A 25239-nucleotide genomic window follows, 5' to 3' on the forward strand; every position below is an offset into this window, starting at 1 on the left:
CTGTAACCCCGCCCCCTCCCTGTTCTCGGGAGGCGGAGGCCAAAGACGTCCCGGCCCCGCCCCTTCCGAACAAGCCGGAAGTGACGTCATGCCAGGGCAGGCTGGTCTTTCGGTCTTCTTCCCCCTCCCTTACTCTTCCTCCCCAGTCTCTCCCCTCCCCTCCCCCTTCCCTCCTCCGGTTCCAGCCTTTGAGGCCGCGCGAGTGTGAGAGGCTATGGAGTAAGCCGGCGGCAGTGGCCAGGCGCCGGGGCTGAGCAGGAGCAGCCAGGAGGCGTTTGGGGGGGCGGGGGAAAAGAGCCCCAGCACCGCCCCTCCCGGGGGAGAAGGGGAAGAGGTGAGTGACCCCCCACGGGCACGGAACGACCTCCTTCACCGGCCGCGCTCTCACTTGGGCTCCCCAGGCAGCGAGAAGGAATGGGGAAGGACCCGCGCCCGGGGTAGGCCTCCCAAGGTCCCCGGGGCTGGCGACTGTTGCTTGGTGACGGGCCTGCCGGCTGCAGGCGGGGCCGGCGGGGCTGTGGGCGCCCGCGCGAAGCCGGGCTCGGGGGGCGGCGAGCTCCGGGGAGCGGATCTGGGAGGCCCGAGTCTCCCGAAGAGGCCTGGAAGCGACTGGAGACCCCGGGCTGGAGCCATCTGCTGGAGGGAGGGCCCCCGGCTCCGGCTCGGGAGCTCGGGTTTCCGTGGTGGAGATCTTGGTTCCCTTTTGGGAAATTGGACACTACTCCGGCACTGGGTGAGAACAGGTCCCCTCAGTTCTGAGGTCCGCCTCTGATAACCTGGGTTACCATCTAGGGCCCTACTGCCCGGCGTCCTTTTCTAACAGTAGCTTTAGTTCTGGAATGGAAGGTTATTGTTTGTGAGGTGGGTGGGGCAGGTGTTTTGTTAAATACACGCTCCGAGGCTCCTGCACTCCTGTTTTTCTAAGCGGGAGAGAAAGGATGGAAGAAGGTTGAGACCCATGAGGCTTGCAAAAACTTGGGATCCGACTGAATACATAACCTATGATCAGTTATGAAGGGGACCAATATTGTCACGTCAACTGCCATAACAGTCTTCCTGAGACTCCAGACTCAAGCGACTTAAAAGCACTATGTCAGTAGTGACTTACAATTGTAAGTTGCAAACTAGTATTTTTGTAGATCAAAGTCAGGAATCATCTGTATGACTTTTCTTTACAAATTGGATTCTATGAGTAAGAAGTTTTCTAAGTCGCATTCGCAAGCCTCTCCATTCTGGAAAATTAATATAGTTTAAGGTTAATGCTCCAAACCAACCTGTCACTGTAAAACCGGTCATGTTCTGGTAACAGCTTGAAAGTCAGGTGATTGAAGCTTCCTTTTGGACTTTGCAGGCCTTTTTTCGTTTGGCTTCTTATTTTTTGGTTTAAATATTAATTTTTAAAAAGTTTTAAAATAATTTATCAGCTGAGTGTATAAATAGAATTCTTGAGACACTATTAAACTGTAGCCATAAAAGACACTTTCGGGGGACTCTAAAGGAACGGAACCTAAAGGAAGGATCTTCATTCTGTTCAGATCCACTTAACACACATGCAGAAACCTGTCTCTAAGATCCATAAACACCCAATAAAATAAATAGAAGCACATTGTACTTACATACACTGGAATATTTCTGTAAAAATCAACCCCATGCTTGGGAATAACTACTCATACTCACATGTTTGAAATTCATGACTTATCCCCCAAGAAAAAGAGGTCCTCTTACTGTGTTTGACTCAAGTGACTAGCTTCATCATCCATCCCTTTCTATAGCAGTAGAGATTTGACAGCTTCCTGTCTCTCAGGCCTCATATCAGTCTCTCCTGAAGTCTCTTGATTTTGCCTCTTTGAATATCTCTTGAGTCTGTATACTCCTGGTCTTCATACTAGTACTCTAGTTCCAGCCACCATCATTTCTCATTTGAAGTATTTATGGTCTCCTAATTAGGGTCTACCTGCATTTACTGTGGCTCCCTCTGTAGTTTTCCACACCAGACTGAGTGACTTTTTCAAAATGTAGATCTAATCACATCATCTCCATGTTTAAAACTCTTCACTGTTTTTAAGCGCAACTAAAATCTTTAACAGGCTGTTTAGGTCCCTCTTAATTACCTTTGCAACCTCATCTCCACAGCGCCTTCTGGCATTCTTTTCTCCTCCTAGTCACTCTGTTCTTTCTGTTCTGCTTCAGGTATATGGCTTTTGATTATGATGCATCCTTTGCCTGGAAATTCTCTTCCTTTCCTTTTCATTCAGTTAATGCCTGCTCATCATTCAGCTCACGTCAGGGAAGACTTTCCTGATTACGATAGATTCCCCTAATTATATGTTCTCATGACACCATTGCAGAGTTGCCATGCTTATTAATACTTAATAAATTAATGAGATTTCCCTAATCTCCTGATACTGTGTAAGTGCTTAATAAATGTTTTTTAAATGAAAATTCATTGACTGCTTACTAAATGTGCCAGGAATTGTACTAAGCATTTTCTGTGTATCATCTTTAATCCTCACAACAGTCACTTGAGGAATGGTTGGCAATTCCCTCTTTAGAAAGATTGGAATTAGTGTTAAGGAGGCTAGTTGGTGGTCATAGTGCTTGTATCTGGCATTTGAACCCAGATTTTGTTGCCACTGAAGATTGTGTGCTTAATTATATAATTCACTGTGCATCAGAATCACCTGGGGAACTGCTCAAAATATAAATGCCTTGACTGCACATTTATGGATTCTGATTCCGAAGGTTTGAGATAGTACATAGACATCTATATGTTTTAACAAGTTACCCAGTCATTTAGATGTTATTAGATGTTTTTAGATGTTCACCAGAGTTTGAAAATCATTGCTTTGGAGTTTGAAAACCATTGTTTTAGACAACACTTCAGTGCTTTATGAGTTTCAGTTTTCATACATTGTACTACGCTGTGTTTCAGATTTTATATGCTCTTAAATCAAGGAAGAACTGTAGTCCTAGGTAAGTGACCTTAGTGATCATTTCGTCTAATTTCCTACCCAGTTATTCCTTTTCCTCTTTCTCTGGCTAGAGGAGCTGAATAGTGAGACACTGCCACCCCAGTGCTGTTGCTTTTTTTTTTTTTTTTTTTTTAATTAATTAATTAATTTATTTTTGGCTGTGTTGGGTCTTCGTTTCTGTGCAAGGGCTTTCTCTAGTTGTGGCAAGCCAGGGCCACTCTTCATCGCGGTGCGCGGGCCTCTCACTATCGCGGCCTCTCTTATTGCGGAGCACAGGCTCCAGACGCGCAGGCTCAGTAGTTGTGGCTCACGGGCCTAGTTGCTCCGCGGCATGTGGGATCTTCCCAGACCAGGATTCGAACCCTTGTTCGAATCCTGCATTGGCAGGCAGATTCTCAACCCTGCATTGGCAGGCAGATTCTCAACCACTGCGCCACCAGGGAAGCCTGCTACTTTTTTTTAATTTCAATAATTTCCAAGTATCTGGTTGACTTCCTGTAGTAAAAGCTATACTAAGTTCATGGGCTGGAAGTGCCTTCTAAAGAGTTGGATGTAATCTCTCCTCAAATTTTACTTATTGTTCAAATTAGTAGTTTGATATTTAAGTATATGTTGCCTTATAACCTCTCATTCTGCTTTTAAAATCTTATTGTATACAAACTTAATGATAGAAACAATGTTTTACTTCTTGTTTCTCCTGCTGCACCTTAGCGTGGTGTTTTCCACCTCTTCTGTACCCAGTAGTTTGTTGAATGGATGTGTGCTTCACTGTACATTGCTAAGTCTTCTTAGTTTTTTATGTTTGTTTCTTAAATCAGGTGTGTCCCCTGAAGTAATCTGTTCTAGCTCAACTTATAATAATTAGATACCTTCTGTAGTTGTAAAGAGAATGATTGTATTGAGCTGGTACAATCTTTGTTTCCTGAGTAAAATTAAACATGGTTTCTGTATAGGCCAAAGAATGTTTTTAACCATGTTTTAAAAACTGTATCTTTTAAAAACTTTTAGTAATCTGTAAGCCCCCCTACAAGAAAAAAAAACACGTATTTCAAAAGTATATCTCAGGATCATCTTTATATCTAAACAGATAAGCACTGCATATAGGAGTATAGGTACAAAACTTTTACCAAGTTTTATGAAGCATTTTGTCAAAATTATTTGTCATGTTAATGTAATTCTTATTTCAAATTATAACATTTTATGAGTATTTGTGCAAATGACTATATAAGTGGTATTTTAAAATTCTCAGACCCTTGTACCTCTTTAAGGACTAAAATTATTTTGAATTCATTTGTAGTTTTTTGTGTTGTTTTTTGTAGTCAATGTGTATTATTTTGTACTTGTTGAAAGTCTAGTCGCTGTAACTAACAGTTACTAAACATAATTTCATTATCAGATGTAATTACAGTAACCTTTTTATTTGCATTATGGTGTTTCCAACAAAAAATGCAAGCTAATTCTACTTATTGTTCAAATTACTAATAAAAGAATATTTTATTCTTGGGGAAGTAGAAAAAGGGACTTTTTGCAGTTTTGCTACTTGAAAATTCACAAAGTTTTATTTTATCCTGCTATATCTAGAGTTTATGAGTAGGCAGAACTGAAAGAATTGCCAGTTCCTTTCAGCCACCTGCCATCAGGTGCCGAATACCCAACTCACCTTCTGCCAGGTGCATGTAAAATCTAGTATGAACAGATTCATCTACTGGTTTTAGTAAAAGCCAAGTGATGGCTGAATCAGATGGTAGGGAGATATAATCTTGGGATCATACTGAAGCTGCCCCAAATCTTATTTTGGCTGGGATTTACAAGGGGAATATTGAATTTCAAGTGAATTCTACTAAATGGTGTACAAGGGACAATCACTTATATGAATAAATATTTCTATCACTTATAATTTTGTCTTAGAGAAATAAGACTTCTTTATTCATTAATCAAGTGAAATTTGAAAAGCTATCATTTTAAGAAAATATATTTGGTCTCTAGGTTTCTTACATGTCAAAAAGCTATTGCCAATAATTCAAAATCTCATTTAAGCTCAGATCTTATTTCATAAACTCATTCATTTCATTTTGTCCTTAGCCTTCTGTTACTCTCATGATATACTTATTCTTTTTTTTTTTTTTTTTTCCTCCGTTCGTCAAAGTAGCCTTCTGTTACTCTCGTGATATACTTATTCTTTTTTGGTCTCCTTGGGTAACCTTTTTCAAGCCCATAGTCTTAACTACTATACTGCTTTAAGCTCATGGTGCCCACATTTTTATTTTCAGCTGAGACATTTTTTTCTAAGTTTTTGGCCTGTATATCTAAAAGCCTCCTAGCTATATATGCATATTAATGTCATTCAGGCAACTCAACTTTAACATGTCCAAAATTGAGTTTTTCCTCCCACAAAACAAGCAGTTGTCTCCTATAGCCTTGCCTTGGTAAATGGCTTCATCCTCCGCCTAGGCTCTGAAATGAGAGACTTGATTGGGATTCCTAGTTTTGTCTCTTTCCATTATCTAATTATCTAGTTGGTCACCAAGTTCTCTTAGTTCTAACTTTTCTTAATTTTTCCTTTCCTCTCCTTCCTTACTGCTATTTCCTTAATTCAGCAACCTCTCCCTCTTTTAAAGTTTGTTTAAAATTTGATATATGATACATTAAAATGCATAATGAAGTTTAATATGTAATTATAAAATAAATATCCATGTAACTAACACCTTTAAAACACCCTCTCCACCTATTGTCTCTTTCCTATCTTCCCTATCCCTATTTCCAAGTGTCCTTGCCTTTGTTTTGTTTTTTTTGTTTGTTTTGTTTTTGTTTTTTGGCCTATATACATTCTGAATTATGTATGTATAAAATTCCTGAAGTACAAATTGACACTCTTCAGTCTTGTCATATTCCCTACTTCCACCCCTAGTATATCTTTCACTTTGCATGATGGAGTGATTGATCATTTTACTCATGCCTGAAACCTATCTGTGGCTTATCATAGCTTGATTTCTTACTACTTAATGCCCTTGGTAACCTGGCTTTTCTAAGTCTCCTTTGCCATACTTCTCTCTTTTCCTCCAGTTTTTATCCGAACTGCTAGTTTTTACTCCTACACTTGTCCCATTCTCTATCTATCTAGTTCACTCCTCCTCCCCTTTAAAGACATCTATGGTTTTGCTGTTTTGGGGAAACTTTCTTCTGTCTGTTCCTCTTCTTTTTGTTCTTATAGCATCTGTGTATGTATATTCTGTAGCATTTTATTACTGTAGGATAATAATGCTGTGGTTGGTTTAATTCTCTGTCTCTTACCTTTGATGGTAAGCTCTTTATGGCTTATTTTTCCTTTACTTCTTTCTTCCCCAGTTTCTTATGTGGTATCAGGTACATAGTGGGTGCTCAATAAATATTAAATAATTCACGGGATTAATTTCCATGTCTGTTTCTACCTTGTGTACACCAGTGTTGACTCTGGGTGATGGATAGGCATCTCAAATTTGACTATTAACTCTGAAAATATCCTTTGTTTTCATACTGAACTATTTCGAGTTTTCAAATCACATCATGTATAGTCTTCCCTCCATGTCTTGGCACATAGTAATCCTTCTTTCTGGAAGCTCCTTCCCTTTTCTCCTACCTGAAAAACACTTTTTTTTTTATTGGAGTATGATTGATTTACAAAAAACACTTCATTTTTGAGCCCATCTTCATGTTCCCAAAGCATGGTACATTCATACCTCTAGTTAATTGCTATAAATCTTTGCAGGTCTGAGTCTGCTACTGGACTGAGTCCCTAAAGATCAGACATGTTTCCATTTACATCTATATTTCCAGTGTATGGCAAGTGCATGGCATGTAATATGTAGCTACTCAGGCAGAGTTAGAGGAAAGTATATGTACATTTTAAATAGCGTTTTTATGTCTCTTCCACCTCCCCCTCAAAATCAGCAGCAGATGTTCATAGAGAACAACTTGGCATGGCAATGAATGTTTTCATAATGCCAATAGCAACATTTTCTAACTGCTTACAGAAATGCAGCATTAAATTAAAAAAGGAAAGTGAATTTTTATTTCTATTTACAGATAGTTCAAATCTTTAATAGAAAGTAAATTATATGAATATAATTTAATTAACTGAGAAAATAAGACACAAACTAGTGCTACCTTAGCCCAGTGGCCTTCCAAATATTTTTGCTTGTGTATTCTCTAAATAATTTTGTAAGACGTTGTACTTCTTTTTGTGTTTTAAGTTGATGGCATCTGAATTTTTTTGTCAAGGGTTTAGATAATTACAAAGTATCTGATTTCTAGATTGTGGTATATTATGATTATGTTTTACTTTTATCAAAACCTTGGAGTTTTTGCTTATTAATTGAAATAAATAAACTTGTTCCTATACACCCCTGTGACGACTATCTTGTTTCTTAATTGTAATTCTCTGACAGATAAGGCATGGGGTTTTGCTGTTAAGAAATAAAGCACAACCCTCTCCAGAATTTCTTACCAGACTTCTTTTTGCTTTACTCTTAAGAGACTTTCAGGATTAATGTATTCTCAACTTGCATTTTTCCTTTTGGCATGCCTGCCAAAGATTTTTATACCCAGGGAAATACCCTATAACAAGACTGGGATGGCTGAGAAAAATATTTTACTTTGGTCAAGTGGGAGAAAACTGTGAAAAAAGAGTTGGTTAAGGAAAATTTTCAGGACACAGACTTGTTCTTAGGCAAATCAATTTTTGGAAAGAATACACATGGCAGGTGAAGGTTTGAAGAGTGATAGGACTTTAAACCTCTTTCTGTGCCATGGACCCTTAAACAATCTAGTGGACCTGTTCTCAGAGTAACATTTTAACAGCTTGTCAGTTTCTTTCTACAGAAGCCTCTGGGATTCTGATTGGACTGCACTGAGTCTATAGATTGACAGGGAAAATTGACACCTTAACAATATTGAGTCTTCCATTTCCTGTACAAGTTTTTAAGTCATCTTCAGTTTTTTGCAGAAATTTTTGTTATTTTCATTGTACAAGTCTTTGTGTCTTGTCAGATTTATCCATAGGTACTTCATGTCCTTGAAATGGTATTTTTTTAAATTTGCTGTGTTTATTGTGTTTATTTGCATCAATATTTGTCCTTTACATTTTTTACTTTCTTTGCAAGTCAAATTTTTTTTAGTTCCTTAATTTTTTTTTTTTAGCGGCTTTTTTTTTTTTTTTCTCTAGTTGCAGTGAGTGGGAGCTACTCTTTATTGTGGTGCGTGGGCTTCTCACTGTGGTGGCTTCTCTTGTTGCACAGCACGGGCTCTAGGCATGTGGGCTTCAGTAGTAGCAGCACGCAGGCTCAGTAGTTGCAGCACGTGGGCCCCGGAGCATGCGGGCTTCAGTAGTTGCAGCGCATGGGCTCAGTAGTTGTGGTGCATGGGCTCTAGAGCACAGGCTCAGTAGTTGTGGTGCACAGGCTTAGTTGCTCTGTGGCATGTGGGATCTTCCTGGACCAGGGATTGAACCCATGTCCCCTGCATTGGCAGGCAGATTCTTAACCACTGCGCCACCAGGGAAGTCCCTGTGTGCATCCTTTAAGAGTGAAGTCTCTGTTTCCCTCAGTCCTGTGGAGCTCCTGCAGTTGAGACCTGCTCGCCTTCAAAGCCAGATGCTCTGGGGGCTTCTCTTCCCAGTGCCAGAGCCCTGGGCTGGGGAGCTGATGTGGCGCTCAGAACTCTCACTCCTGTGGGAGAACCTTGGTAATATAATTTTTCTCCAGTTTGTGGGTCGCCCCCCCAGGGTGGTATGAGATTTGATTATGTCGTGAGTCTGCCCCTCTTACCAGTCTCATGGTTCTGTCTTTATGTCTTTAGTTGTAGAGGATCTTTTTGGGTAGGTTTCAATCTTTTTCAATGATGGTTGTGCAGATTGTTGTGATTTTGGTGTGCTCAAGAGAGGAGGTAAGCTTAGGTTCCTTCTACTCCACCATCTTGGCCACTCCTCCCTTCAAAATGGTATTTTTGAAATTTCAGTGTTCAGTTGTCTGTTTCTAGAATATAAGAATAGTCTTTTTAAAAAAAAGTATTGTTTTTGTATTCTGCCATCATGCTAAACTCACATATTACTTCCAGTAGCTTTTTTGTGGATTACTTCTGACTTCTCTGTACGTGATCATGTTGTTGAGAATAAAGAATTTTACTTCTTCCTTCCCAGTATGTATGTCTTTTATTTTGTTTTCTGTTTTTGCTTTGGCTAGGACCTCCATTAGAATACTGAATAGAAGTGGTAAAAGTAGGTATCCTTACTTTGTTCCCTAATTTAGGGAGAAAGTGATTAATCTCTTATCTTTAAATGTGAAATTAGCTATAGGTATTCAAAGGTGCCATTTATCAGGTTGAGGAAGTTCCTTTCTGTTCTTAGTTTGCTGAGAGTTTTTATTGTGAATGAGTATTGAATTTTGTCAAAAATTTTTTTCTGCCTTTACTGAGATGATCATATATTTTCTATTACCCATTATTCAGTTAATATGGTGAATGACATGGATTTGTTTTTGAGTGTTAAATCAATGAATTCCTGAGATAAATTCCACTTTGTTGTGGGGTTGGATTTGTTGGATGTGCTAATGTTTTGTTGAGGATTTTTACCTGTTGATGATGTATATTGATATGAAGTTTTCTTGTGTCATTATTTGGTGTTGGTATCAGGGTGATACTGACTATAGAATATGAAAGTGTTCTATTGTCTTCTATTTTCTGGAAGAGCTTATATGGACCTGGAATTATTTCTTCCTTAAATGTTTGATAATATTCAGCAGTGAACCCATCCGAACCTGGAGTTTTCTTTGTGGTGAGAGTTGTAGTTATGAATTGCATTTCTTTTAAGTAGGATTATTCTGACTTTCTCTTCAGTTATGGTAGTTGTACCTTCCAAGGAATTTTTTCACTTTATCCAAGTTGTTGAATTAATTGGCTGGCATAAGATCATCCATAATATAATATCTGATTGATTTAGAATCTATAAGCTCTATATAGGATTAGCATCCATAGGATTTCTTCTATTTCTGATATTGGTCATTTGTGTTTTTAAAAGTTTTCTTAATTTAGCTAGAGGTTTATCTTTTAAAAAAAAAAGTGTGTGGCTTCATTGATTTTTCTTTTTCATTTTTCTATTAAATAGAGTATTAAATTACATTAAATTCAGTCATTCCATTGATTTCTACTCTTTATTTCCTTCTTTCTACTTATTTTGAGTATACTTTTCTCTTTTTTTCCTAGCTTCCTAAGATAGAAGCTTATACCATTGATTTTGGATTTTTTTTTAATAAACATTTAAAGCTATAAATTTCCTATGGGGTACTGCTTTGCCTACATACCACAGATTTTTCATTTTCATTCACTTCAAAATATTTAAAAATTTTCTCTGTGATTTCTTTTTTAGCCCTTGGGTATTTAGAAGTATTGTTTAATTTCCAGATATTTGCATTTTTCTAGATATTTATCTATCACTGACTTCTAGCTTAATTTCATTGTGGTCAATGAACGTATTTTGTTATTATTTCAGTAGTTTTAAGTATTTTGAGACTTGTTTTATGGCCCAGCATATAGTCTATCTTAGTGAATATTCCATGTACATATGAAAACAAAACGCATTCTGCTTTTGTAAAGTGGTGTTTTAGGTCAGGTTATTTGATAGTGTTCAAGTCTTCTACGTCCTTACTGATTTTCTGTCTACTTGGTCTCTCTGTCCATTTGCTAATGAGGAAGGACCCATGAAGTCTCCAACTACACTTGTGGATTTGTCTATTTCTTCTTTCAATTCTGTCAGTTTTTGCTGCATTTATTTTGAAACTCTCTTATTTAGTGTGTACACATTTAGGATTGTTATGTCTTCTTGAGAGTTGACAACTCTGTCATTATGAAGTGTCCCTCTTTGTCTTGAAGCCTGTTCTGCCTGTTATTAATATAGCCACTCTAGCTTGTATATTTTCACATTTTTTTGGTTTTAAATCCTCTTGTAAAGTGTGTTTAAAGTGGGTTTCTTATAAACAGCATATAGTTGGGTCTTGCTTTTCTAATCTAGTTTGATAGTCTCAGCCATTTAACTGGAATTTTAAATCATTTACATTTAATGTAATTATTTATATGGTTGGATTCAAATTTATTATCTTGCTATTTATTTTCTGTTTTTCACATTTGTTCTTTGTTCCTTTCTTCTTTTCCTACTTTTTTTTATTAATTCAGTTTACTTTAGGATTCCATTTTACTTCCATTGTTAGCTTTTTAGCTTTGTCTCTTTATTATTTTAGTTATTACTCTAGGGTTTATAATATGTCTTTAATATGCCACAGTCTACCTTCAAATGATGTTATACTACCTCACATATAAGAATATTTCAAAAATATACTTCCATTTCCCCCTCTCTCTCTTTTTTTTTTTTATAAATTTATTTATTTTTGGCTGCGTTGGGTCTTCGTTGCTGTGCATGGGCTTCCTCTAGTTTTGGCGAGCAGGGGCTACTCTTTGTTGCGGTGTGCGGGCTTCTCATTGCAGTGGCTTCTCTTGTTGCAGAGCATGGGCTCTAGGTGCGTGGGCTTCAGTAGTTGTAGCTTGCAGGCTCCAGAGCGCAGGCTCAGTAGTTGTGGCATACGGGCCCAGTTGCTCTGTGGCATGTGGGATCTTCCCAGACCAGGGCTCGAACCCATGTCCCCTGCATTGGCAGGCGGATTCTTAACCACTGCGCCACCAGGGAAGCCCCCTCCATTTCCCCTCTCTTATCCTTGGTTTGTTTTATCATATTTTTACTTCTACATATATTATAAGCACAATACATTTTTGTTATTTTTGCTTTAAATGATCAGTTGTCTTTCAAAGATAACATGAGAAGTTTTTTATAGACCTGCATAATTTTTATTTTCAGAGTCCTCCATTCCTTTTGTAGATTCAGATTTCCATCTGGTATCTTTTGCCTTCTGTTTGAAGGGCTTCCTTTAATATTTCTTATAGTAAATATATGGTGGCAACAAATTCTCTCAGGTTTTCATGAAAAAGTCTTTGTTTCACATTTATTTTTGAAAGTTTTTTTTTTTTTCTTTCCCTCATGGCTTATAGAATTCTACGTCAGCAGTTTCTTTTAGCTCTTTTGATACCTTATTCAGTTGTTCCCTGGCCTTGTATAGTTTCTGATGAGAAGTTTGGGGAAAATTCTTATCTTTTTTCCTCTGTATATAATTTGCCTATTTTCTCTGGCTGCTTTTAAGAGTTTTCTCTTAATCACTGATTTTCAGCTATTTGATATGACATATTTAGGCATGGTTTTCTTTGTGTTCATCCTGCTTTGTGTTTATTGAATTTCTTGGTGCTGTATAGTTTTCATCAAATTTGGAAACTTTTTGGCTATTTTTCAAATATTATTTCTCCCCTTTCCCCCTCATTTTTGAGATTCAGTTATATATGTTAGACTGTGATATTGTCCCACAGGTCACTGAGACTTTGTTCATTTATTTTTTTCCCCAGCCTTTTACTCTATCTTCAGGTTTCACTGATCTTTTTTCCTACATTGTCTAATCTGGTAATTATATCCTCTGAGTTTTTTATTTGAGATATTTTTGTCTCTAGAGTGTTCATTTGATTTTTTTAAAATATTCCATTTCCTTTTATTGTAGTCTTGCTTTCCTCTAAATACTTGTTTTGCAGGAGAAGAGAGAAGCAAGAGAATAGTCATGTCTCAGGTCTCTGGTGAGTCCCAGGACAGGCTGCCAAGTGAGGGTCCTTGGCTTCCTGTATGGAAAGAATTCAAGAGCCAGCCAAAGTAAAGTGAAAACAGGTTTATTTAGAGAGATACACATTAAAATTGGCAGAATGCAGACTGTCTCAGAAAGTGAGAGCGGCCCTGGGATATGAAGTTGTTAATTTTTATGGGCTGGGTAATTTCATATGCTAATGAGTGGGAGGATTATTTCAACTATTTTGGGAAAGGGACAGGGATTTCCAGGAACTAGGCCACCACTCACTTTTTGGCCTTTTATGGTCAGCCTCAGAACTGTCATGGCACCTGTGGGTGTGTCATTTAGCATTCTAATGTATTACAATGAGCATATAATGAGGCTCAAGGTCTATGGGAAGTCAGATCTTCTGCCATCTTGGGCCTAACCAGTTTTTGTCATATCCTCAATGGCTGTGTCATTCTTTTAACTGTTGTCCCTTGACCTCTTCCTTCCTGTCTCACTTGGACATATGATAGTTTTTTATATCTTTGCTGCTAATTCTATAAGCTCATTTTGGAGTCTGTTTTTATTGACTGATTTTGGTCTTGGTTATGATCACATTTTCTTGCTTCTTGGCATGTCTGATAATTATTGATTGCATACTGAACATTGTGAATGTTGTATTGCTTAGTATCTGAAATTATTTTTGTCTCCATTTCATGAGTATTGGGCTTCATTCTGGTAAGCAGTTAAGTAATTTATGATTAGTTTGATCATTTGAGGCTAGCTTTTTAGTTTGTTAGGGCAGGTTTAGGATACTTTAAGAATGGTTTATTCTATACCAAGGCATAGTCCTTCTGGGGTTTCTACTGAATGTCTTTAGTGATCAATGAGGTCTCTCCACTCTAGCTTGAAAAATTAAAAGATTTGCAGCCCTGTATGAACTCTGTAACTATTCAGCTCCCAGCTCGCTAGTTGTTCCTTGTCTGACCTTCTTACTGAACTCAGGTTCGGCTGCTTGCTGCTTGAAAGCCAATACTTGAGAGGCAAGTGCTGGTAAGAACGGAAAGGTGCTTTATTCAGGAGGCCAGCAACTTGAGGACATGGCAGACTGGTGTCCAAAAACCCAACTCCAAAGATTCTGCTTGATCATGAAAGTTTTTAAAGGGAGAATCATTTGGGGAGGGTATCAGTCTAGTTTATCTTCCACTGTGTACAGATTTTCTTCTGATTGGTTGGTGGTGCGGTAACAGGGTGGTGTTCCAGGAATCTCATGCTCTACCTGAAGTTATAACCCTCTACCTGGGTGGGGGAGGGGCCTTAGTTCCTGTAGAAGAACTCAAAGGTAGTGTTATGTATATTCTTTGAGGACCAGGACCCTGCCCTGAGGCTGCATTATTGTTTCTTGACTGCTCCTCTTTTGTTTCTGCATTCCCTCCCTTCCCTGATAAGCAATTGTTTGATTTTGCCCTTTGGAACTCAAGGAAGGTCAAGGGGGCTGAATGAAGCCTATTTCCTACAAACAAGAAATGGGGGGACACAGAAAGTATTTGTACCTGAGAGGACCCCATAGGGTCCTGCTCCGTTTCAACCTGGTGAAGTTGCACACTATGTATGTGCATCTTAGTATTCAACAAAGCATCAGGGGGACCCCTGCCAATTTCTGGAGCTCTTTTTCAGCACTGTTCCCTTCTCTTTTTTTTCCTTAAAAAAAATTTTTTTTCCTCTTCTTCCCCCTTCTCTTTGAAATTCTATCTCAGAAGTCCCAGCCATCTCAGCATCATTGAATTCCAATTTCTTTCCTCAGCTCCTTAATTCAGTTAGACTATGCTTGGGATTCTTTTGTCTGCTCCATGGTTTGCAGTGTGCCTCTAGGCAGAAAGCTGGGGCAACCCTAGAATTCACCTTGTTTGCTTTCTCACTGGGATCACATGGCCTGTGCTGCCTGTTCAATATCTGAAAACATTTGTTTCATATATTTTGTCCAGTTTCCAGTTGTTGAGGAGGAAGGGTAAATATAGTGTTTGTTCCTCCATTGTCACCAGAAATGTATAAAATCTGAAAAATATTTTACTACCTATTGCTTGTTCATGTGTTATTGTCCTTTAGCTTTTTGTTTAGAAAATATTCTTAAGTGATTTCATAGTTCAACAGTGATTATTTTAATAGTGGACAAAACTTTTATGAAATACAAATTTATTGCTTAGTATAACATTAGAGCCTTTCAGGTTTTATATAGTTTTTTTTACTGTGAAGAAAGATTCAGACCCTCTACACCACTTTAAGTCTTAAAGGGTCTTATAATATGGACCATAGTTGAGCAACATTCATGTTAGTGTCAATGTGAATATGTCTTTTCTCTTATTGGTCTGTGACAATTGAGGTTGAAGCACAGTTTGGTTCCTAGACTTAAATTTGCATTCAAGTATATTGGGTTCTCTGAAGGCAAAACTAACATATAGCTTTTGTTTCTATAAGATTGTTTTGCTCATTGTTTGGGGCATATTAAGCTTTCAGACTAAATAATGAATAAATAAAGAAGTAAAAACAAATGATCTGTGCTCTCCTATCCCCCTATGTTTCTAGGTAACTGTAACTACCCAGAATTGCAGCCATGGAGTCCATGCTTAATAAGTTGAAGAGTACTGTTACAAAAGTAACAGCTGATGTCACTAGTGCTGTGATGGGAAATCCTGTCACTAGAGAATTCGATGTTGGTCGACACATTGCCAGTGGTGGCAGTGGGCTAGCTTGGAAGGTTTTTAATGGCACAAAAAAGTCAACAAAGCAGGTAAGTTTTAGTTTAGAGTCCAGCTGGAAAGAACACACATGCTAATAAGTACCATAATGTGCATGTATGCATTTTTATGTTAAGAAATGCTAAAAGTAATGGGTTCTTTAGTTGTCATTTCATCTAATGAAGTCATAGAAAAACAAATGCTTTTAAACATGCCCTTGAATCTCCTGGTTACAAATACATTGTTTGATATATCATCTCATCTTGTACTTTAATTTTGTTTACTTAATAACAAACATATCAGTTGCACAAATGAGTGTATTAGATTTTAATATTTAGCAAAGTGGGGTTTTTTAATTATTTTTTTAACATCTGTATTGGAGTATAATTGCTTTACAATTGTGTGTTAAGTTTCTGCTTTATAACCAAGTGAATCAGCTATACATATACATATATCCCCATATCTCCTCCCTCTTTTAGCAAAGTGTTTTAGAATAAAAATTGCCATGTTCCTTTTTATCTTTATCAATACATTATGACAAAATACTCAGTTAAATTTTTCTAACATTCTTTTTTTAAGCATCCTTATTCCCTCTTTTATTCTATAGCCTTATAGAAAATAGACTTCTATAATATTTTTTCATATTTATTAACACTATAGTTTTTACCATCAGGGGATACATTTGTGGCATATAATCAGTAGTATGTTTGGGGGTATATTGATTTAAAAGTTATTTTAAAACTGTTCTTTTAGTGAAGAGTAGTTTGAACGAGTTGTATTTTTATTTTTATTTGACTTAAGAGACCAACAGACAGTTCTTAGAAATGTGGAGGATTGTTAGTGTTAAATTTTACTAACAACTTTCTGTTGGAATTGTTAAAGAATTGAAAAATCTCCAGGTTTAAAACCTTTGTGGAAATATGTTCTTTAAAAAGAAGAATCAAAAAAGAAAAATCACTGTTTCCAAAAGTACTTTTACTTCCCTATACGTGAAACATATTGAATTTAAGACATGGGATTTAATACACATATTTTCCAATGACTATCAAAATTGTACAGTTGTGGGTATGCATTGTGACTTTTCCAAAATCAACTTATTTCCCAAACAAGTATATTAAAGACGGAATTGGCTTTGGTTATCCTTTTATGAAGGAGGAATCTTGGTTCTATGATAGATTGCTGGTATGTGGTTTGTACCTGACCTGTAAATCTTGTTTTTATTGCCATTTGGTTAGAAGTCTTTAAGTCCAAAGTTGATCTTTATCTTAAATATTGATTGGTCATTTTTTTAAAAATTTTTACTTATTTATTTATTTATTTATTTATTTATGGCTGTGTTGGGTCTTCATTTCTGTGTGAGGGCTTTCTCTAGTTGCGGCAAGTGGGGGCCACTCTTCAATGTGGTGCGCGGGCCTCTCACTATCGCAGCCTCTCTTGTTGCGGAGCACAGGCTCCAGATGCGCAGGCTCAGTAGTTGTGGCTTACAGGCCCAGCCGCTCCACGGCATGTGGGATCTTCCCAGACCAGGGCTCGAACCCGTGTCCTCTGCATTGGCAGGCGGATTCTCAACCACTGCGCCACCAGGGAAGCCCTGATTGGTCATTTTTGAACATTGTTTTCTCTTTCACCAAGAGCTCATCCCAAAAATAAATGGTTTCTTGAGTATTGATTACTTAAAAAGTTATGAATGAGGTCATGAAGTTATATAAATGACCAACCTCCAACACCAGCACAAGTTGCTTTTATAATCAATTATATAAAGGGAAAATGAAAGAACACCAAATTTACTAAATTTTGCATTGTTTATTAAGGACGTGATAACATAATATAGTGTCTTTGTCCTTAACCAAAAGAGTTCTAGGTGTTTGTGTTTATATCATTAGTTCATATGCTGAAATCCTCTGTTAGTGTTGGAGCTTCTGTTGTTGCTCATAGAACATGAGAACAAGGCACAAATAATAGATAGTTGATTAGATATTATACATTAATACAGCATTTCTCAACTGCTGACTTCCAGAACTGAGTTCCCTTATGAAACTTTAACTGTATTCCTTTTTTTCCCCAAATTTATTGCTTTGAGGAAAAAGGTAGTTTTAGAATATATCATTGCTCTCTGTGGATATGGTTTTTGAATTTTCTTTTGCCTCTTTCAAACCTCAGAGGGTCAGAACTCTGAGTATCCTGTCTGGACTGCTGGCTAATTCCTTAAGGAATAGCTAAGTCTCTAACCACCTTGGCACTGAAGCCTCGTTTGAATTTCTCCCTTAATTGAAAAGTTTTAGTTCTTTTTTCAATAGCCTCATTTTTATTAAAAGGGAATCAGAGAAAATAGATAATCTAGAGCTATACTTAATACAATATGGTAGCCATAAGCTATATATGGCTTTTTCAATTAATTAAAATTTAATAAGATTAAATGCAGTTTCTTTATTGGACTAGTCACATTTCAAATGCTCCATAGCCACATGTGGCTCATATTACCATATTGGACAGTGCAGGTATAGAACTTTCTATCATCACTGAAAGTTCTATTGGACAGTGCTGATTTTAGAGAAACTGGGAGAAAAATAATGGAAAAGGATACTCTGCTAGTCCTTTTCTTCCCCTTTAAAGGGCCATTGAGACTGAAGGCATCTTTCTTACCCTCTAAGCTTTATTTGATTTAGCATACAGTGTACTTGATTGTAGTTGTGTTTTATAGTAGAATATATGATCTCAAATTTGACTTTGAGGTAAACATCGGGTAAGAGACTTTGGGCTAGGAGATTCTCATACCTGTTTTTTTTTTTTAATAAATTTATTTATTTATTTATTTTTGTCTGTGTTGGGTGTTCATTGCTGTGCGTGGGCTTTCTCTAGTTGCCGCGAGTGGGGCTACTCTTCATTGTGGTGTGCGGGCTTCTCATTGTGGTGGCTTCTCTTGTTGCGGAGCATGGGCTCTAGGCGTGTGGGCTTCAGTAGTTGTGTCACACGGGCTTCAGTAGTTGTGGCGTGCGGGCTTCAGTAGTTGGGGAGCGCAGGCTTAGTTGCGGCATGTGGGATCTTCCTCGACCAGGGCTCGAACCCATGTCCCCTGCATTGGCAGGCGGATTCTTAACCACTGCGCCACCAGGGAAGCTCTCATACCTGGTTTTAATAGTTAAAAATATGAAAGTGTTTTCTGTTGTTACATGGCAGTGAAATAAATACCATGATATTTAAACCATTGCATTTAAAGTTTAAATCTTGTTCTTTTCCCCCATTTCACTTTTTTTACATGATCTTCAAAAAAAGTATCATAATTTCACATTGTCCAAAAAAAACCCAACAACAACAACAACAAAAAACACAACAGTATTTCCAAGTTAAAAGAATCCTTGTATTAGTATTTTTTGGGTTTGCATACCCCTTTAAAGATTATCTGTGTATTTTATCCTAGGGTTATTTCAAGTTCACATTAGTACATGATTAATTATAATTTTCGGATCATGTAGAACTTTTAACTTTTTAAAATTTATTTTTATTTATTTTTGGCTGCATTGGGTTTTCGTTGCTGCTCACGGACTTTCTCTAGTTGCGGTGAGCTGGGGCTACTCTTCTTTGTGATGCGCAGGCTTCTCATTGCAGTGGCTTCTCTTGTTGCGGAGCACGGGCTCTAGGTGCACGGGCTTTGGTAGTGTGGCGCGTGGGCTCAGTAGTTGTGGCTCCCGGGCTCTAGAGCGCAGGCTCAGTAGTTGTGGCACACAGGCTTAGTTGCTCCGCGTCATGTGGGATCTTCCTGGACCAGGGCTCGAACCCGTGTCCCCCGCATTGGCAGGTGGATTCTTAACTACTATGCCACCAGGGAAGACCCAACTTTTAACTTTTTAACCTAAATGTTTGAAGCCGTCTTAGAAGAGTAGTAACAATAGCACCTACGAAACTGATGAGTAAAAGTACATATTTATGAAACCTGGAATGCAGCAAGATAAAGAATTGGTAAATAAAAAGTTACTTGCGCCTGGTTACTTGTGCCTTCATTGTACCTGATCGGACATCTGTATTACTATTCTGTCTTTATGCTTCCAAAAACCAATTTCTGTTGCTTTTTATTATTTTTGAAAGACATTCATTGAAGAAACACCTCATAGTGAATAATTTATGAAAGTGAAATTAAGAATTCTAAGACTCTTCAAGACAAGAATGTAGTTGATTTTTTGCAGTAAAATAAATTTCTTAGACCAGTTTTCTATATAAAATGAGCCGTTAAGATTTTTAAAAGTTATTATTTAGATAAACTTAACCAAATACAGCATGTAAACATGTTGAAATGGATAGATCTTTAAATATAGCTTATTAGCGCTCGAAGCTACTATTTAGGCTCAAGTGCTATTTAGTTTCCTTTTTGAGTGTTTATTTAGAAGCAGCTCTTAGTTCTTAACCATTACTCTTACTAGAATGTCTTTCTAGAGATGCTATAAAACATTTCAAGGTGACATTTAGGGAATTTAAATGTCTAATTTTTAAAATATAAACGTATTTTTAAGAACTCACATACGGAATAGTGCACAAATCATGAGTGAGCAGCTTTCTGAATGTTCACAGTGAATACACCTGTGTAACCAGCATCCGTATCAAGAAAACATTGCTAATACTCATGTCTCTTCACATTTATTACCTCCCCCCACCCCAACCCCGCCCCTTCTCTCCAGGGGTAACTGCTCTCCTGTCCTTTGACACTTAGGAATAATCTTGCCAGTTTTTGAATTTTGTTTAGGTGGAACCATGGCATGTACTTTTGTGTTTGGCTCCCTTTTCTTAAATTTATTTTCATGAAATACATCTATGTAGTTGAACATAGCAATTTTTCTTTTCATTGATATATAGAGTACTGCTGTGAACATTGTTGTGTGCTGTTGGCATATATGACATGTTACCTAGATATGGAATTGCTAGGTAATAGTGTATGTATTTGTTCAGTGCCGAAAAGCTTTCCAGAGTGTTTGTACCAATGTACACATCCACCAGCAGTTATAGTTCTCCACATCTCTGCCCAAACCTTTCCATAGTTAGTCTTTTGAACTAAAAAGGGCTATTTAATTTTTGAAAATTCAGTGAAATATTTCCTGCTCCCCTACCTCTTGAACTTTTGTAATGTCTAGTAGATAGTTGCTGGGCTTAGAGTTTATTCTGCTGTATTTCTCTTATAGCTTTGAAACTGACTTAGTCTTTCTACAGAGTAGCATATTTAGGACTAAAATGGTTTTATAAACATAGACTCTTTTCAGACATATCCTTATTTCCTTTTTAAAGAATATTTAAGAGAGATTTCTGAGACAAATGCCCTGCACTGGATTTCATTAGCTTTTCTAATTTTTAATTAGACTTTATTTAAACAAATCGTTAAAGGGAAATTTTTTTGGTCAAACTGTATATATAAGTGAGAAATGTTTGCTTCATATATATGTCCTTTAAAATGGAAATACCATCACCATATCTGTTAGATAGGAATACTATAACTATAAAGCCTGCTAATATATTTATATAATTTGTAATAAAAGCACTACATAAATAGTTTCTGTCCCACCTGTATATATAACTTTTACTTCTTTTCAAGTAGAAGAATAGCTCAACATTTTGAAATCTCTTTCAACTCTCCTATGTCAAGCCAAGGGATTTATTTGGGGGAAAAATGTTTTAAAAAATACGTGCATGTGTGTGTATGTTTATATATAAAATTTTGCCTGGTTCTCAGGCTATTCACGCATTTATTTATTGAGCATTTCTGTTTATCTTGACACAAGATTCTGTGTTGCCAGGTGACTACTCTTCAAATGGATTTAACATTTATTAGGTGTCTTCTAGTGTCCCACATTTATTACGATCTTTTTTATCCAGTTTTGGAGTCGTTCTTTTTTAAAAAAATAAGGCAACTTCAGTCTTATTTTGCCTTAAAAGTCATATTTGTTGGCCTATTTCTTTTGCCCTGCTTCATAAGCTTCGTAACACCCCTAGTTAAATTGCTATTCATATGAGGATAATAAAGATTGATTGATTTTTTTAAATTATGCAGTAAAAATTTACCTATTCATATTTATCCACTCTACCACATGTAGGCTTGGACACAGTCCCTTCCTTGTTACAGAATTTACATTATGCTATTCTAGATGCCAGTGTTCATGGGCTAAAGCTTGCTAATATTGTGTAGACAGAGGCATAATTAAATTATTATAAATAGTTAAATTCTAAAATAGTAACAGGTTTAATGTAAAGGAAACCATTGTGCAAAGGTGAATGTGCTAGTCAAGTTGCTTAGATCAAAAATGATCATAGACTATCTCTAGTAATTTTAAGGAGTATATCTTGTTATCTCTCAGTCATCTCAACTTATTTTTAACTTAATCTAAATAAAAACTTAGATTTTGTTTTATTGTTTTGAGAAAGGAACATTGTCCCAAAATCACACACAAAAAAATGAAGAACATGATGCTTGGAGTTACCACCAGCCAGTCCTGAAAGGCCCGTAAAATAATGGATTTCAGGGAATGTCTGTGTTTCAAAAACCATCTCTGGTGGCTCTGAGGAATAGGTTAGTGGAGTTCATGATTGCTACTAGGGAATCCTAGACACATTGGTGTATACTAACTCAGATTTTATTACTTAAATTATCTTGTTTTCAGTGAGAGTTCAACTTTGTAGTTATAGTAAGCAAAGTAGCTTTTAAAAATTATAAATTAGGTCTATATCAAAAGACACAGCCTCCATTATGACAAATATTAATTTTTAGAAAAGATAATTTATTTCATAGCCTTTTTTGTTTAAAGATAGGCTATTGAGAAAAAATACTTTTTATTTATGGATAACTCTCTTTGCCAATGTATTTTAAAAACTATGAAGTGAATAAACAATAGAGTGCCAAATGTTGCTTACATTATTTTGTATTTGGTATTATTTGTAATTTTGCAAAAAGAGCCTCACATTTTAATTAGCGTTAACAGTTGTTGAATCTTAAGCGGAAGATATATTGGATGATTGCACTACCTCTTTTTTTTGTATATTTGAAAATTTTCATAATGAAAAGTTGAAAACGGTTTTAATTCAACATGATAATGAAATGCTTCTAGTAGTTGCTTATCTTTATTGACCATCAGTAGGCAATGAACATCTGAGTATCTTTTAGGTGAAGATCCTGTGGTGGGTACAGAGACACTTATGGCATGGTTTCTTTCTTCAAGAAGCTTGTGATATACATATAGGTATAGACAGATAGGATTTTTATACAAGTGATATGTGTTAGCAGAGGGGGTAGTATAGTGAAGTAGTAGAGGAAAGACAAATTTAGAAATTAGATGATAGTCTATTCTGTTGAAAGGTTTCAAGGTGCAGGCTAAGAGTTTTCTTTTAGGGAGTCAGTATGAGGCCTAAAGGTTAGTTAACTAGTCATTACTTTGTTGACATTGGTTAATTTTAATTAACTGATCCAAACAAAGAAAATCTTTTTAAGATAGTTGATAACCTGTTCTGATCTGTGTAGGAATCTTTCATTTTTGACCTAAAACAATAAATGAATATCTGAGAGAGAGTTGTGTTTTTCTTTTTCTTTATGAACTGTAATGTTCTGCCTTTAGAGTGGTGAATCTGTAGGAGCTCAGAAGTTACTTCATGTAATCTTCTTTTAAAGACTTAAAACATCTTGAAAAAATAAACACATTTAAATTAGATGCATTTATAAAATATGTTGGAACACTTACTAAAATAAAATTGTACGCATGAATAATGAGATGGGAACTTGAACTTGTAGGTCATTTGTTTTTAGTTCAAATTAATATTACATAATGCTCTTAGCTCCTGTTTGTTCTGTGTCTCAAAATGATCAAAAGAGCTAATATTTTGTGTTTGTGTGTGTGTGTGTGTGTATGTGTATATGTATATGCCAGGTTAACTTGTGAAGGCAATATATATATGAGTGCTATTTAAAGCTCTCACTCAAATAGTTTTCCTGGAGGCATATATCATGTTTTACTAGGGTCTTATTTATTGGCCCTGTTATTTCTGGGGAGACAGAATGGTATATTGGCTAAGAAAGTGACCCCTAGAGCTGGACTGACTGGGTTTGAATCTTGATTCTTCATCTTACCAATTGTGAGATCTTAGATAATATGTTTATCTTTTCCACAGTGTCCTCATCTGTGAAGTGAGGATAATAACTTGTCTCATGGGTTGCTGTGAGGAGTGGAATAATTCCTAAAAAGTACACAGGTGCTTGGGGAATGGGGTGTTCAATTTGAGTTACTAAAATAGTCCCTTTACTTTATAACTTTTCAGAGGCTTACTCCTCTAAAATCCTTAACTCATCTATATATGTATAAGGAGGCTCCAACTTAAAACAAGTTGTGTTTTGAGGAATTTACTGATTTGGATTTCTGCAGTGAATCTCCGTTATGTAAATAGGTTGCCAGGCTAACTTGTGAAGGCAATAATCGTAATGTAGCAAAAATAATTAGAAGAGAACAGCAATAAAATGGAAAGATACTGTCTTGGTATCAACTCAAAAGATAGTTGAGTAGTAGTAGGTTTAATTAAAAGCCTTTGAAAGAGACATAGAGCTCTGAAAGAGTCATTCAGAATGTTCCATAGAATTTTGGAGGGCTAGCATTGATTCTTTGCTAATTTTACTTCCAACTTTATCAGTTTTCTTTGCATTTACGATGGAGAGCTAGCAGCATCACTGATGTATTACGCAGTTGTAATATATCCCCTATCAATATGGCTATTTTTTGACTGATTTGTTAAGATTAGGTAACTGGATGGGAACTGTTTTCTTTGTGTAACTGAGAGAGAATGAAAGAGAGAAGGTGGTTAAGGAGGTTGTGTGCTTTTAATAGTATAAAATAAGCTGTGACTGATCTCAGAGAGGCGATAGGGGAGCCGTTTCCTGTGCTGGTAACCATTCCCAGTTACTGCCCTTAACAAGAGGAGAGAGAGAAAGGGTGTGGGTTATTCATATGTAAAAGATGCTTACAAATTGAGTTTTTGTATAAATAAGCACTCCCTGACATACAAGACGTTTCTTTTAAAAAGCATTTCAAGATTTTGTAGTATAATCCAGGGTTATCACTATGAAAAGCATTTTGAATTTTTTAACATTTTAACTTTTATTTGAATTCCAGTAAAATAAGAGATTACTACATAGGAGACAACACATTACACACAGTTTGTGTGTATCTCTGATACCAGAGTTCAAAGATGGAGATTTTCCTGTCTCCTTAGATGAGGGTTCTTAGTCTCATACCTCTAAAAATATTTAAATTTAGTAATTATGAAGAAACCAACTTTTTAATATCAGAAAAGTATTACAATGGTGCTAAAATGCACCATTAGTTTTAGTTATTTCTATTTGTAGACTGTTGTGACGCTCAAATAAAATTTTATTGCTTTTATGTATTCTTGATTAATTAGTTACACATTTCTTTCATTAGGAAGTAGCTGTTTTTGTCTTTGATAAAAAGCTGATTGACAAATATCAAAAATTTGAAAAGGATCAAATCATCGATTCTCTAAAACGAGGAGTCCAACAGTTAACTCGACTACGACACCCTCGACTTCTTACTGTCCAGCATCCTTTAGAAGAATCCAGGTAAATTTTTATGAAAACTTACATAAGAGACTTCCTAAACAAATAGTTTTTTTAAAAAAAACTTTATGTTTGAAATCTATCTATACAGTATACTGTCAGTGAAAAGTTCTTATCAACTGAGTGTTGAGTTCTTATGGATTAGTTACTTCTTTGAAATTTATTTGCATATTCTATGTATATGTCTCTTTTTGAAATATTAATAAAAGTTTTCTTAACATTTGCCATGAGTCTGTATTTGTTTACCCTATGTTCAAGACTACAGCAGTCCAAAT

At 36.5% G+C, this 25239-nt stretch overlaps 1 protein-coding gene across 2 annotated transcripts in view; it reads left to right on the forward strand.

Moving 5' to 3' along the window:
* Positions 1-72: 72 nt before the first annotated feature.
* Positions 73-25239, forward strand: part of SCYL2 (SCY1 like pseudokinase 2) — a 58288-nt gene continuing 33121 nt past the window's right edge. The window contains exons 1-3 of one of the 2 annotated variants that reach the window (XM_036866021.1): positions 73-334; positions 15221-15425; positions 24810-24967. In XM_036866021.1, the coding sequence (XP_036721916.1) occupies positions 15249-15425; positions 24810-24967 (335 nt within the window). In that variant the 5' untranslated portion in view covers positions 73-334; positions 15221-15248. The remainder of the gene's footprint in view (positions 335-15220; positions 15426-24809; positions 24968-25239) is intronic. The other variant, XM_036866020.1, reaches the window with a different exon arrangement.

Source organism: Balaenoptera musculus, chromosome 10, assembly GCF_009873245.2.
Source record: "Balaenoptera musculus isolate JJ_BM4_2016_0621 chromosome 10, mBalMus1.pri.v3, whole genome shotgun sequence".
NCBI lineage: Eukaryota > Metazoa > Chordata > Mammalia > Artiodactyla > Balaenopteridae > Balaenoptera > Balaenoptera musculus.